General features: G+C 40.5%; 1 protein-coding gene across 2 annotated transcripts in view; it reads right to left on the reverse strand.

Moving 5' to 3' along the window:
- PPARGC1A (PPARG coactivator 1 alpha) overlaps positions 1 to 14,036 on the reverse strand; it is a 375,488-nt gene that overhangs the window by 48,378 nt on the left and 313,074 nt on the right. For both annotated transcript variants that reach the window (XM_074903778.1, XM_074903779.1), the window contains exon 2: positions 9,915 to 10,094. In XM_074903778.1, coding sequence (XP_074759879.1) covers positions 9,915 to 10,094 — 180 coding nt within the window. The remainder of the gene's footprint in view (positions 1 to 9,914; positions 10,095 to 14,036) is intronic.

Raw genomic sequence — 14,036 nt, forward strand, 5'->3', positions numbered from 1 at the left:
GAAAAAAGTAAAGCAAAAACAAAAATCAGAAAAAGAAATTCAAAAAGGTGTAATTTTCCCCAGATAGTTAGAAATAAAAGCCTATTGCTCCTTTGTGCATGCCTGGAGGGTCAAATGCCTTACAGAGCACAACCAACCAGATGTCAGCAAGCATGCACTTAGGTTTTTGTTTATTTAAATAATTGCACATGCATCCTTTTTTACCTGACAACTTCAAGATATCACTAGTCTGACAACAAGCCTGTGAAAACGCACAAGCAAACGACCTGCCCAAGAGGATTCCTTACATGAAAATTTGACATGAAAACCGAGGCCAGATTGAGAACACCCTGCCACCCATCCTCCTCTGAAAACTAGGATTTGCCTGTGATGGGCTTCTTGATATATACAGACATGCCTCCTGGAGATTCCATAGTTGCTTAAGACTGTAGTGTAAAATTTACCAACTGGGGTCAGAAACTCATTACCAGTCCTACTCAAGTGTCATTTTAAGGGGGAAGAAATAGCAACAGAGGAACACAAATAATTCCTCAACATCCTGCTTTAAGTGGCCCCCCTGAGAAGGTGAGGTTGGACCAAATGACCTCCTGACATCCCTTCCCACTCTAACCATTCTGTGATTCTGCAAAGCCCTCCCCTGCTCCAAGTTTGTTCTCCATCCTTTAGCAACCACACTGTCACCTGTACTAGTTGGTTGCCACACTTCACCAACAAGCCCTCCGGAACAGGAGACAATAGACCCAAGGTTCTCTTCAGTTAGGCTCAACCCACAAGGCCTGGCAGATTGGAGCACATTATATCTGCATGCAGCCGGTCAACTGATGCATATTAGAAAAAAACCCACATAAATCCCGAACACTAGAAGACTTCTAAACTCTGATCATACCTGCTTTTCACTTGGGGTCACTGACTGCTCTGTGGAAATGTGCAAGCTCGCATCATTCTCACCAAAGTCAAAATGAAAAGTCTCACTTCCATAAAGTGTATTACCTGCACTCTCTGACACAGTTCTTGAATCATTATGTCAATGCCTGAACAGCAACTTGGGAGAACAGTTGGTTTTTTCACAAAGGTTTAGGAGTACTTTCAGAAACCATTCTGAGTTCCCTCCAGAAGAAATTACCACTGCAGTAGAAAACTCCCAGTGTTTCTTCTAGCAGTTCACATGGAAGCACAATGTTCCTCTGACCAAACCAATCCTCCCGTAACAGTTATCACCATCTCCTTGCAAGTAATCTCTTGGGTGAGAAACAAGTTTTCCACCCAATTTCTCTGTTTTCACACAAGTGTATCTCCTTCAGGAGATGTGCAGTCTACCAGACCACTTAAAGACTGCCCCTCCAAATCCCTATGAAGATTTAATATCTCTGAGCCCTCAAGGAGCAGATGTGGTAGCAGACAGAAGTGTAGAGGTGTAGGAAATTCTCTCTGCCCATTTGACACCTCGAACCCTGTAATGTGCTTGGAAGGGCCGATCCTCCTGAACTTCATGTGGTGAGCTAGATGACTGTGAGCAGTTCAAGCAACTCAAAGCTGTCATAAATCAACAAGTCAATAACACTTGCCCAAGGCTGCCACCACAACAACTCACAGAAAATACTCTGTTCTTCTAAAGTCTTAGTGATTAGAAGTACCCATTATGGACCAGCACCCCATTGTGTTACTCACAGTAAAGCACAAAAACACAGATGCGTGTGAGGAAACAGAAGTATTACACAGCTCAGGCTTCATGACAACACCAAAATCTCAACACGTTTTGGTTTTGTGCTTTTATAAACAAAACTCAGTGATTACTGCACGGAGTAAAAAGCAAACTCCAATTATGGCCCTTCAGACTCATCACCACCACAAAGTCCTAATTCATTTATCAATCATTATGAAGCAAGGCTGTTGCTCTGTTGTGTCAGAACAGAAAATTCAGCCAAAGCCACCAACTACATGTTGCAAAGGGGCTGATTTCCACTGAGACCTGAAACCATGCTGAGGGCGCATGTGTGGTGTCAGATGCCCATGCGTGCTAATGCTGCAGTCTGTCACTTGCAAAAAGAGGTATTAGGATCCTGTATGCACCTGCACAGAGCTAATGAAACAAAAAACAGACACTGGAGAAAAATGGGCCCAAAAAGCTGGCATAAGGCACTCCTTCAGAAAGGCTGCAAATTTCTGGTGCATCTAAGTATTAATGACTGTAGTATAACAAGAGCTACAAGTGGGTAAGTTTTCACAGACACACACACACACACACTCTCCCTCTCTCTCTCTCTTCCTTGTATTTTTTTTCTGCTCATGGGGAAAAAAATAGTCAACATGATTCAATACCAAAATTTTCTTCCTGCAACAAATTTGCTCCATGCAATTTCCTCCTCCTGACCTACGCATGCACAATTGCTTAGCAGCACTAAGAAAAAAATCCTAAATTAAGCCTTGCCATGATTTTATCCTTCTGTAATGGCATGGGCTTGAGTTAATGTTAAGTGGGATGGGGCAGCAGGGGAAGAACATGCCAGGGTTAAGATGGAGTCTTTAGTAGCAATTAGCAATGATGCACAGTGCAAAAATAGCAACAATAAAAAAAAAAAAAAAAAAGAGGTTACACTAGAAATAAAACCATTAAGGGAAATAAATTTAACAGTTTAGCCAATTAGCATTTGTCTAAGAAAGGCAAACTTTCTGGTGCTGTTGTTAAGCAAATGGGGAAGAAGAAACCAGAAGAATCTTACCAGAAATATTTACTTCCCACTAGCAATGATTCTGGGTGTCTTATTCTAACAAAAGACAGAGCTACTGTCCCACTTTTCTGTGTCCCTCTCTGCAGTTCTAGGGAGAAAATATTTAGTTCAACATTATCGTAAGCTAGAATATGGCTCTATTTATGTGACAAGTTGACAACATACAATTTCATGCTTGTTGAACTGATCTGTGTTATATATTCACTGCGAATATTATGAAGCCTCACCATTATAAATATGAAACAGTATACACTTATTCAAAATAACTCCAGCACTAGCAATTTATAGCTCAGTTGTTTGCGTGCTTATGAAGTCCAAATGCCACCTTAAGAAGCTGCATCTCACTAAAACAGATGTGGAGTGTGACTGTGACCAAAGTGGATTTAAGATGACCTCTGTGAAAGGAGGCTATTACATTTTTGTCTGCACGGCAGCTGACACCAGTTTGTATTTAGATATGTAGCCAGTGGGAACACAGTGTAACACGGTGTCCTCAAGGGCTGGTTTTAAACACTGGCCAAGACATTCGTCTAATGACCTAATTAGCTCACTACTGTTCTGGTGAGTGTTAGCCTTCTCTCTTGCAAAAAGGACAGGTGCTCAGCAGAGCAGAGACACCATGAGTATCTCAAGCCATGTCTGCTCCAGGTGAAGTATCTCCTTAATAGGACTGTGAAGGGGATCAGTTGCATTTTCTTGATTGCACGCCTGGGGAATGGTCTTGGTGGCCTCGTACATTAAACAGTAAGTTCTCAAAGCAATTTTTTTTGCTCATTTGGGACTTCTTTCCTGCCTGAAGGTTTCAACCAACATGCAAGGTTCTTGCATTAAAAGAGACACATTTAAACAATTTGTAGTTTGTTCAAGTGGGAAAGAAAAGGGAGCAGCAGCACACCTTGCTAACACTAGATACAGAGCATTTGCATAAACTCTTCCCAATTACATAGCAGCTGCTTCGAGTAAAATAAATTCCACTTACTGCTTGAGCCTTCTTAAATGTCAGCATAGCTAGTCATAGATTATGGCTTACATATATCATCCCCATAGATGTAATGTTATTGTGCTGGTCTCCTATTTAGTAGATGCAGAAATCTGAGTCAGGCCAGAGACACTGGCAAAGGTAACTCATTCCAACACATAAGAGACGTGACATTGCTCCATTAGGAATATAAAAATTCTGGCACTTTTGCCCTGCCTCTGCTATTTTCTTCCCCTGGAATTGAGGGTCTTTCTTCTAGTCTCACAATCGTTTTTTATGACACATTGTTACTTTTATTTTTCTTATAAAGTTTCCTATCCCAAATCTGCATCTTTTGCCTTTTACGTTTATTGTTGTATTAAACCTACAATGTCGTCTGTTTCCCTACTAAATCTATCCCGTAACCACATACTGTACATTCGTTTCTCTAGGACCTCAGTAGCTCTTATCTGTTTGCTTTTATGATCTCTTATGAACTGCTAGGAACAGCAATTTGCAGCACTATTCGTAAAGTCATCTCAGCCTGAAGTCAGCCTTCCCCTTTTTTGCCATACAGCGATACTCTCTGCAGTGAAATCCCATTTGCCATAGAAGCATTGCATTACAGGATGCATTTTAGAGGGACAAAAGTTCCCAAGTACCCTACATGTGCTTATCATGTAAAACACTCAATGTGTATGAATCTGAATTTCAAAAAACCTACTTATTAGAGCAGGAAACTACATGTTGATACAAGATGGTCCTGTGCTACTTTCAGATTCACAGATATGCTGCCCACTCTACATTACTGCCCAGAGCTATTTAGTTTCTGCTCTCTGAGGCCTCAGACATGCTGCTATGGCGTTCACACAATCTCAGCTCTTTTAAGCACTTTGATAAGCGTTATTCTGCTATTATACCATCTAGAACATTAAACACAATGTTTAAGTTCTATGTTAAATCACAATCAGTTCCTATTAACTGTTCCAAGCTCCTCATTTTTATCAACTGTTACTTTATTAAATCCTTAATAATATAGATGGAATAGTTAGTTAATTTGTGTGTTGAGCCATGGATGTTAATTTGTAAACATAATAACATACTGCAATCATTTGCATAATAGCATTTTAATCTTTTTAGTAAAAGCTGTAATTCCCTACAAAGTACGCTGCAGTAGAAACTAAGTGACTATTGGTAATAATAAAAAAGGCCTTAAAATTCTGATCCTATTATAGTGTTGGAACATACCCAAACTGCTACCATAATCTCTGAAATGTTACTGTTCTCTGATTTAGGTGTCTGTGTCAAGAATAAAAATGAAGTATAACTGGTAGCAGTAGACTATTTCCTAAATGTAATTTAGTATTCACTAAGCACCAGCACTTTGCAAATAGCTCTGAGGCTTTCCTTCAAAGTTCAGAGCTCTAGTTATGCATATCGTGTGAGGTACACCATGCTGCTCACCTCCAGCCTGTTGTGCTGAATAGATGGCTATGATAAATCATGCTGATTTGGCACTGAAGGGCATCAGCCACCAAGGATTTGACTACTATGTCTTTTTTTTCCCTGAGATTATATCTCTTTAAACTGCCTGCCCTGGGCTACTAGTTTTGAAGAAAATTAAAAAGTGGAAAAAATGCTAGGGGAGGCCAGTACAGAAAGTCTATATAGGCTCACCTCTCTGGAAACCCATTAACACCAGTCACAAGACTGGCAAAGAAAACATTGGTGGTTGTTTAAAAGTCAGACCAAGTCATTTTACGCAAGATCTGGTAATTCATTAATCAATCTGGCTGCAAACCTTGAATGAATAACCTGAAATACTGAAAGAGACTGGCAGCACCACAGTACATGAGGGAGTTTATAATTTGAACCAATGCAAGTTACTCTGGTCATGTTTAAGGTTCCCCTCTACCCTCATCATCTTCCTGATGCAAATCCTTCCAAATAATAAGAAATCATTTAACTCCATGGATTTCCCTGCTGCCAGGGGCAAGACAGTATGCATTTCATTGTGCAACTCTTTCTTTCCCCACATTCTCATTGCTTGTAACACAGTGGGTTTTTGGCAGCTTACAATAAAACATAGTAGCCTATTTAGGCTTTCCAAATACACAGCACATACTATGGTCTTGAAAAGTAACCCGAGATACACCTATGCAAAGCGATTAAAAAATAAAGTCATACAATACGGTGAGCATCTCTCTGGAATACAGAATTATGTAAATAAATGAAATCCACAGAAGTGCAAGAAACGTGGGTTTTCCAAGGTCCTTTTAAAGGCTAAAAATGTGTTTTGCCAGGTATGAGAATACCACACTTACTTACAAATCTTTGTGATTTTATACAAGTTTGTTATACTTTAACAGGTTATTGCCTATATATGGGCTGCCATTTTCCCTTAACATCAGTTATTTGCAAGCAATGCCAACAAAGAGATATATCCACCGTAGATATACTCTCTCTCCATAATGCTAGGCATGGGTCATAAATAATTTTAAATATGCCTAACCTTACATGATAGGTTAAGATATATTTGAAGAAACCTCAGGGGACCAGAATTTTCGTGAACAAAAGCCTTCTCACTCGTGCCATGTTAAGCTGTATAATTCACGTTTTCACATAGCATTGACTTTGAGAATGAAAAACTAATCATTCTGATTTTCTAGAAGTAGCCAAATCAATTTTTTACAAATACAATTTTTTAATGTCTAGTTCTTCACAAAAGCAAACATGAAAGTGAATGATGCAGTGAACCTTCTAAATAATTGGTCTTGGGTGACTTGTTAACTATTTACTTGCATGAACTTGTGTCAATAGACAGTGCCCTGAGGGGCAAGAACTCCTTCATTTTATCTTTCCAGTAGTCAGAACAGGCAAAGAAAACTAGGTGAAAAACAGAAGCGATCAAGCTGTGAATAGAAAGATGTCAACTAATTCATAAGATGCATATGTATACACATTGATAAGAAGAGCCTCTGTGCTGGGGCAGACAGTACAGGCTTGATTCGGGACTAGTATCGCTTACACTGGCTTGTGAGTAGAGTAACACACTGATGAATTAGGTGTGTCTACAAAATACTGGTGTGTTTTAATACTAGGGTGAAGGCCAGTATCTCATCACACCTAAGCGGATGACAGCAGAGATTTATACTCAACACTTACATACTATCTAGACTAATTGGACCTTTATCTCACTTGGCTCCTGGTTGTTACCATAACTATTATTAATTTCTAGTCTGTGAGACTCCCAGTGTCACTGGGAGTGTCTTAAGCTTGGGGGTGTTCGGCTCAAGCAAGCTTCCAGGAACATGATTTGCAGAAAGCCTGAAAACTCACTTTCTGAAATACAAGCCCTTCTTAAAAAAAAGTGCACCAGAGCCATCCAGGAACTTTGAACACTGGCCCTCACCTAGACTATTACACATGTACTGCATTAATACCTCAAATGGGGAGCGTGCTTCATTCAGGGTTAAGTTTGGCAATTAACACTGTGCAGCTTGCGCGATTAACACTGCTCTGGTACTTCCCAACATTTGTTTCCCATTCTCATTCTTTCCCTTCCACCCCAAACAGACTGTATTTCTATTTTTGTATGACAAGTTCTCATCTGGAAGCTTAAATTAGATAAAGCATATTACTCCCACGATGATATGAGAGAAAATAAAGTAAAAAAGAAAAGTTCTTTTCTTTAAAAAGAAAAGACAGTGCAGATCAATATGGAAAAATCTTGAGATTACCAAATGGGAAACTGCACAAAACTTCCATTCTCTCAGCTAAAATAAATAGTTCCTCACAGAGTATGCGAGATAGTCTCTGGAGGAAGAAGACATCTTCTTCTGTTCTTGAGCACCCCCAGTCGTCACATTACAGAGAGGCAGAGGCGAGAAATAGTACAAGGTATCCAGCTGCACGATGGAGAATGGGGACAGGGTTAACGCATGGAAGGAGAAAGTAACTGTTTCACTCCCATCTTCCTAGGCCAAGCAACCAAAATAATGTAAATATACTATGAAGCTAAAAATAGTTTAATTTTGCACTACAGTATTGCAAAATGCTATTAGGGCACAATTTGTCTCTACAGGTAAGGATGAGCCAAGCTGTGCTGTTAGAGACAGCAATGCAGCCTGCAACTGAAGCTGATGAGTGTGAGGAAATCCAGGCATTTGCAAAAAGGACAACAGAATTTCCCTGTTAGGAAAGAAGCAGCATAATTAATTTCCAAACTGTTATTTCTGACCTATTGGTATGTCTAGATGCATTGCCCCAGCTGCATACCACCTATTTCTTCACACTGGGGCTGCTCATCCTCAGATGCACCCAAATGTGTCCATGAGAGGTTACATGTAATTAACAGTACCTCGTGTCACCATCTCCCATTGAGGTTAAGTACAAGCCTATGTGGTTGTCTTGCTGTTTGCAACATGCTTTGATTTTCAGAATGAGAATAGTCTCATATAGGAAGTTACATTTCCTATACAAGTTGTGCAGGGGAATCATCACTACTTATATGAGGCAATTTTGTACTCGGCAGCTGTGGCCACCAGTGCTGCCAGACAGACACAGGGCAAGCAACGAGCCTGTCTTCCAAGTTCCACTGGTTTTAGTGGAACAACACGTGTGCTTAGAGTTGGTAGATGCTTCATTATATTACTTATCTGGAACTTACAATTTTAAAGTCTGCACCTTCAACTGATTTTTCCAAACAGAAAATGCCTCTGAATTTAGCTTTTGATGAATGAGGGAAATAAGTCTCCTCAGTTATAAAAAAGGCAAAGCCACTTTCTACCATACTAGCTGCAAATGTGTCCTCTGCCCCACTGCCTCCCTGTTACTAACTGTCCAAACCTACACATCAACAAGCCGTACCCTGACTGAGGCAGTACAACTTCAATTCAAGCGCAATGAAGGGTTTGGAAACTTTGTAAAACAAGGCACAGAACATTATATAACTAATGAAAAAAGAGGGCCTAAGCACAGGGCTTTGAAGGGCTAATTTCATTTTGATTTGAATAAAATTCCAAGTTACTTGGGTGTAAATAATAGAAACTGAATAGAAAGGACTGGTTTTTGCTATCAGTTACATTGGTATAAATCCAGAGTAACTTCATCTGCAACAGGGAGATCACTGTGGGTTTGGAACTATATACAAAAAAGAAGGATTTCATTCAGGACATCTTAGGTAAGCATTTTACTACACTGTTTCAGTTAATCTTTTCCAGCCTTTAAACTCCACTGTGATAATTTGGGGCTTCCCCAAGCCAGCGGGCCAGCCGTACTTCCTGGAGCTGCGGCACCTGCCATGTGAGAGGCAGCGCCCCTGGCTTGCTGTTGTGCAAAGTCTTCCTGCCAGCTAATCAATTTATTGTCCAATTTCCCAGTCAGTGGACGATCTATTGCATCTCCTATCATCAGGGAGGGAAGGAGGTTAGGGTTCAGGAAGGGCATGCCTGCCCCATAACCACAAGGCAGAGAATCATGAAGGCTTTACACAACAAAAGAAAGAAGACTGGAGAAAGAGATAAAGAGACAGTATCCCTCCTCTTATAGACCCTGATCCTCAAGGCAGAACTTTAAAGAAAACATTTAAATATCTCCTACCACCCTTCAACTTTTACATTAAGAGTGCTCTCCACCCGGCGACCTACGGAACATCCCAAACAATGTGCTGGTTCCTGAGCTATGCACAGCCCTCACTGCCTTCTCTGCCATATGCACCCTTTTTCTCCCCTATGCATTAACTGTGAGGACCTCTCACTTTGCGTGCAAGTGCCTTGCCCAGTAAGGCTCTGAGTGATAAAAACCTTTACTAGAAATGCTCCAGCTACTCATCAGCTAGCTGATGTGCTGAACTCCACTTCCTGCCAGGGAATGCGAGTGGAAGACAACAAACACATTTCGACTTCTGTTTTCCTTTGTAGCTGACAACTGTGCAACTCCTCACCGTGACGCCACAGGGCAGTGAGCTCTAGACACTCTTTAGCCATTTCCTTTCAAAAGTCAGAATTTCCACGTAAATTCCTTTCAAGGTTTTTTTTCCCCCTCTTTCCAGATCGCAGGCCTGGTTTTGATTATGAGGATTAAGGAAGCCAGTAACACACATCATCAGGTTTGCTGTCTTTTAATGGGGGGGAAAAAACAGTAAAACTGTTGCCCACCAGGCTAAAAAAAGTAGAAAAAAAGTAAGCAAGGACATTGCAATGTGCACTTGCATCACCTTGCCTTACCTCGAATATATTGGCGGGTTCATTGCTGTACTGATTGGAGATGATCTCTGACTGGTCACTGTACCACTTGAGTCCCCCCAGAAAGCTGTCTGCGTCCAGGTCATTCACATCTAGTTCAGACAGGTCAAGTTCTGGGAGATCTGGGCAAAGAGGCTGGTCTTCACCAACCAGAGCAGCACACTGCAGGAAACAGCAACACAGAAATAGTTTCATTAATTACCAGGAATCTATTAACTATAATATCATGTGATAAGAATTATGCCTTGATTAAGCGATGGCACAGGGTCACTAGAATTGACTTTGTTTTCTGGAAAATAACCCCCACTAAGTATTAGACCACAGTTAGCTCTATACAGGTATGCAAAGGGGAGGACGAAACAGGAGGGCATAAGCTGCCTCCTCTATCACATCTCTGTCCAAGGGCAATGACTTTCCTTCTCCCTATACTCTTTGATAACAATCATGTTCAAAGCTTTATTAAATCCAACAGCAGAGGCCAAAGTCCGGCCTTATTCTCCTGCTTCAGTGTGAACCAGTGCAGGTAGAAGTTACAGATGAATACCTCTGGGCAAGGTCTGTCACGCATTTCCTGATGCATTCAGGTTAAAGAGGCACAGCCTGTTACAGCCTTCAGCCCTGGAGGCTAGCTCAAGCTGGAGATAGTCACACTTTCACTTCTACAGATCCTCACTGTAATTCTTGAGGTCACTCATGATGGTGGCTACCATACGGGCACTAAAAAGTACAGGTCAGTGATGCTGCTGTGCTCTTTCCCCAATACACTCAATGATGTACAGACTCCAGCTCACCCAGCTACACATCAGGGTCCTGGCAACCCAAGTGTATTCTGAAATATCCTTATATTCACCTTTGGGTGACAGGCATAGTTAGTTCACACAGCCTTTCACTTGCTTGGTGTGAACACGTATATTGTTCCAGCCAGTTTCCTAAGTATTCCCAGACAATGGCTGCAATGAGGGGGCCAAACGGGTTTTCCTCCTCTGGCAGCCTCTTACTCAGTAATCCTAATGTAGAGCCTCTGTGAAACATTTTGGTTGAGGTAGCAGACAAAGCCTAGCCTGCATGGATCCTCTTCAGCAGTGCAAAATGCTTTTGTCTCCGCGACTTATGAAGAGAGTCGTGATAAATACAAATAAACCTGGAATAAGTGTCCTTTTATATGCTAGTATAAAACTAGATAGGGTATTGACTGACCTATAATCAAGAAAAAATTAATAACACACATCCACTTTAGCATAGCAATTGAAATGTTAAGAGTATCCACCAAAACCTTTTCCTAATTATGGAAAATACGTAGTAACAGCTTGGCAAATAGTGGAGTCCCATACGTCAACTCTGCTCAGTTAAGCAATTCCTCCTGCACTGTGCCATGTACCCCTGTAACTCATCTCTGAACGTCTACGTTGATATGGGTATACTGCAAAACATACATAAAGCTGCAAAGGCACCAGGCACTAAATGGTTAAAAGTCATTTAAAGTCAAATGAGTCTAAGGGCTTCTACCCTGAGTATTTCCAGCATTGTGTTAAGGATGGCCAACAGGAGGTCCTCCTTGACTCTTGTCAGTTCACTGGGTGGTTTGAATGATTTCCCAACTTCTATTTGGACTGAAGTCAACCCAGAAAGTGCCACTTTCTGAAGACAGATGTCTGCAGGGCACTAACACACTGTCCACAGATGTGAATTGCTCAATACCGGTTATGTCACTCTTGCAAGGACTGCCTTTACAATAATGCAAGCGAGAGCTGCTGAAGGTGCACTTCATTGAGGTTTTTGTCCCTGGGAATCTCGGTGTGTCTGCAGTGCGCGGGCTGGATGCAGCAGCGCAGCCGTGAGCAAAGATTTTGTCTGTTGGCACAAAGACTCGGTGCAGCTGGTGCGAGCTATAATTTACCAGACAACTTCTACGTCTACCAGGGCACTATGAGATAATCACGGAACAGGCCAAGGGGCAAGGGAGCAGGGAGGCTTCAAAATGAGGCTCTGAAATAGCAGTTGCTTTTCTTCCTATTATTTAAGGGGCTGCAGAACTTTAAGAAGTCAAAACCCCACTTAAGTGATTTTCACTGCACACCATTTTTTATCATTATTTTGGACATGGGGAAAAAAAAAAGAAAAAAATTAGAGAGTTCCCTCTTCTTTAGCACAAGACACAACCTTCCGGCAGCAATCTTATAATGCAGAGATGACCTTTTTTGATGCCTGGCCGGAATCTCTGATCTCATTAAAGGATAATCCAGTTTTTGACTGAAAAGGTAGATTCTCAGCATCATTCTCTGGTTTATGTTGTGGAGGTCAGTAGCTTGTAACTGATACCGTAGACTTCTAAAGTATCCTGCTGATCTGTTACTGCTTTCATTTGTAAAAATAGCTTCACTCTGTGAACCACCTACTTAAACATGTTTACTCTTGGTAATCTGCATTTTTAAATTCCTACAGTGGGCTTTTGAAGCAACATAAACAATGGTATTAAAAAAAAAAATCCTGCTCATTGCAGCTTTCATTTGCCTATAGTGACTGTAATGTCACCTAAAAAAATTTAATTGCTGAAATGAAGCATGTATGTTCTGCCAATGTTGACATGATAATAAAATCAATGTTTCTGAATATGACATTATGCTTCTAATCTGAGACACATTAGTAGCAAGTGTTCCTGTTATTAATTTATATTTGGCCTTTGGATGATGCCAGATTTAACACTCCATGTCCTAAAACTGTCCTCATCTGACACGCTGATATTTACTGTTTGCCTATACATCTGTAACAGGTGCACCTGCATTGGTAGCATACGTTTTACTGTCTTCCCACCGTTATTTGATATGATAGTTATTCCATAACTATAGCCTTAATTTTATAGTAACATTTAGGAGGATAAAGCAGTCACTGAACACAAAAGGCTAATTACTGTGCGTTACTTCACTCCAACAGACTTTTTTTTCTTTTAGTTCAGGCGCAAACAATAAATTAGCTTAACTGCACTGATGATAATGAATCATTATAATTAAGTATAATTCTCCATTAACCTTTTAGACATTTTTGTGCCTTTGAAGGTAAATTAAAAAAAAAAAAAAAGACTGGACTTGTGCCATATTAATTATATTAATGAAAAAATAATCTGCATTTTATTTTTAACAAGTTTTTCAAACAGCCAAGGGGATGAACCCAGGAAAGAAAGAGAGACTTGACAGAATGTGTGTCATGTGGATTCTTTCTATCAATCTTCGCAACCTTACTGTACATCACCTTCATTAAACTGTGAAGCACTGGGGACGCTGATCAGTTACAGTGATGCAGGCCTTTATTAAGCAACACGCCGTCCTGTCATTATGCGAGCAAGAATATAATACATTTTACATTGACAGCAAACATCAATGATTCAAAAAATGAAAGCTGCCTCCAGTACCTGCCGCCTGCGATATTTTAGATCAGTAAAGGTGATCCCCTGAGCCAAAGCATCACGCAGACGCTACTGTACTGCTAGAGGAAGTGCAATGCAGGAGCACGTTGGTAAAATCCTACCCACAGTTAATCCATCCACCACACAATTAATATTAAGATCAAACCTTTTTTTTTTTTTTACCTTTTTTTTTTTCTCTGCACTATGAAAAAGTCATTGACATAGATTATCTATTCTGTTACTAGCTTGAAATTACTGCAGGAACTCTAGTGATTAAAATAAATCTTCAGTATTTCCATATAAGCTGGTTCCTCAATCAGCTCCTAGCAGCATTAGGAATAATACATGATGGAAAAACGAAGCTACGGCAGCTGAGACCCATGCTACAAGCCAGACAACAACCCACAGGATACTCCAGCTACTCAGAAACAATTAGGACTTTGGAGCCAGAAAGTCATCCACTTACAGCCTTGACTCATAATAGCTACAGGACATATGAATTATCCATATCTATTCCACTTTACTAAGAAATCAAAACAAGATAATAGCAATTACAATATGCAAACAGAAATCAGTGGATACAATGGCAAGCTGCAAATATTTAAAACATGACAAAAAGACCTGAGAATCCGTATGCATGCTCTGCCAGGTATGAAAAATATACTGGAGAACATGGTAACATTTTTACTTTAGACGGGTAGCTC

This window comes from Athene noctua, chromosome 4 (genome assembly GCF_965140245.1).
Source record: "Athene noctua chromosome 4, bAthNoc1.hap1.1, whole genome shotgun sequence".
In the NCBI taxonomy this organism is placed as follows: Eukaryota; Metazoa; Chordata; class Aves; order Strigiformes; family Strigidae; genus Athene; species Athene noctua.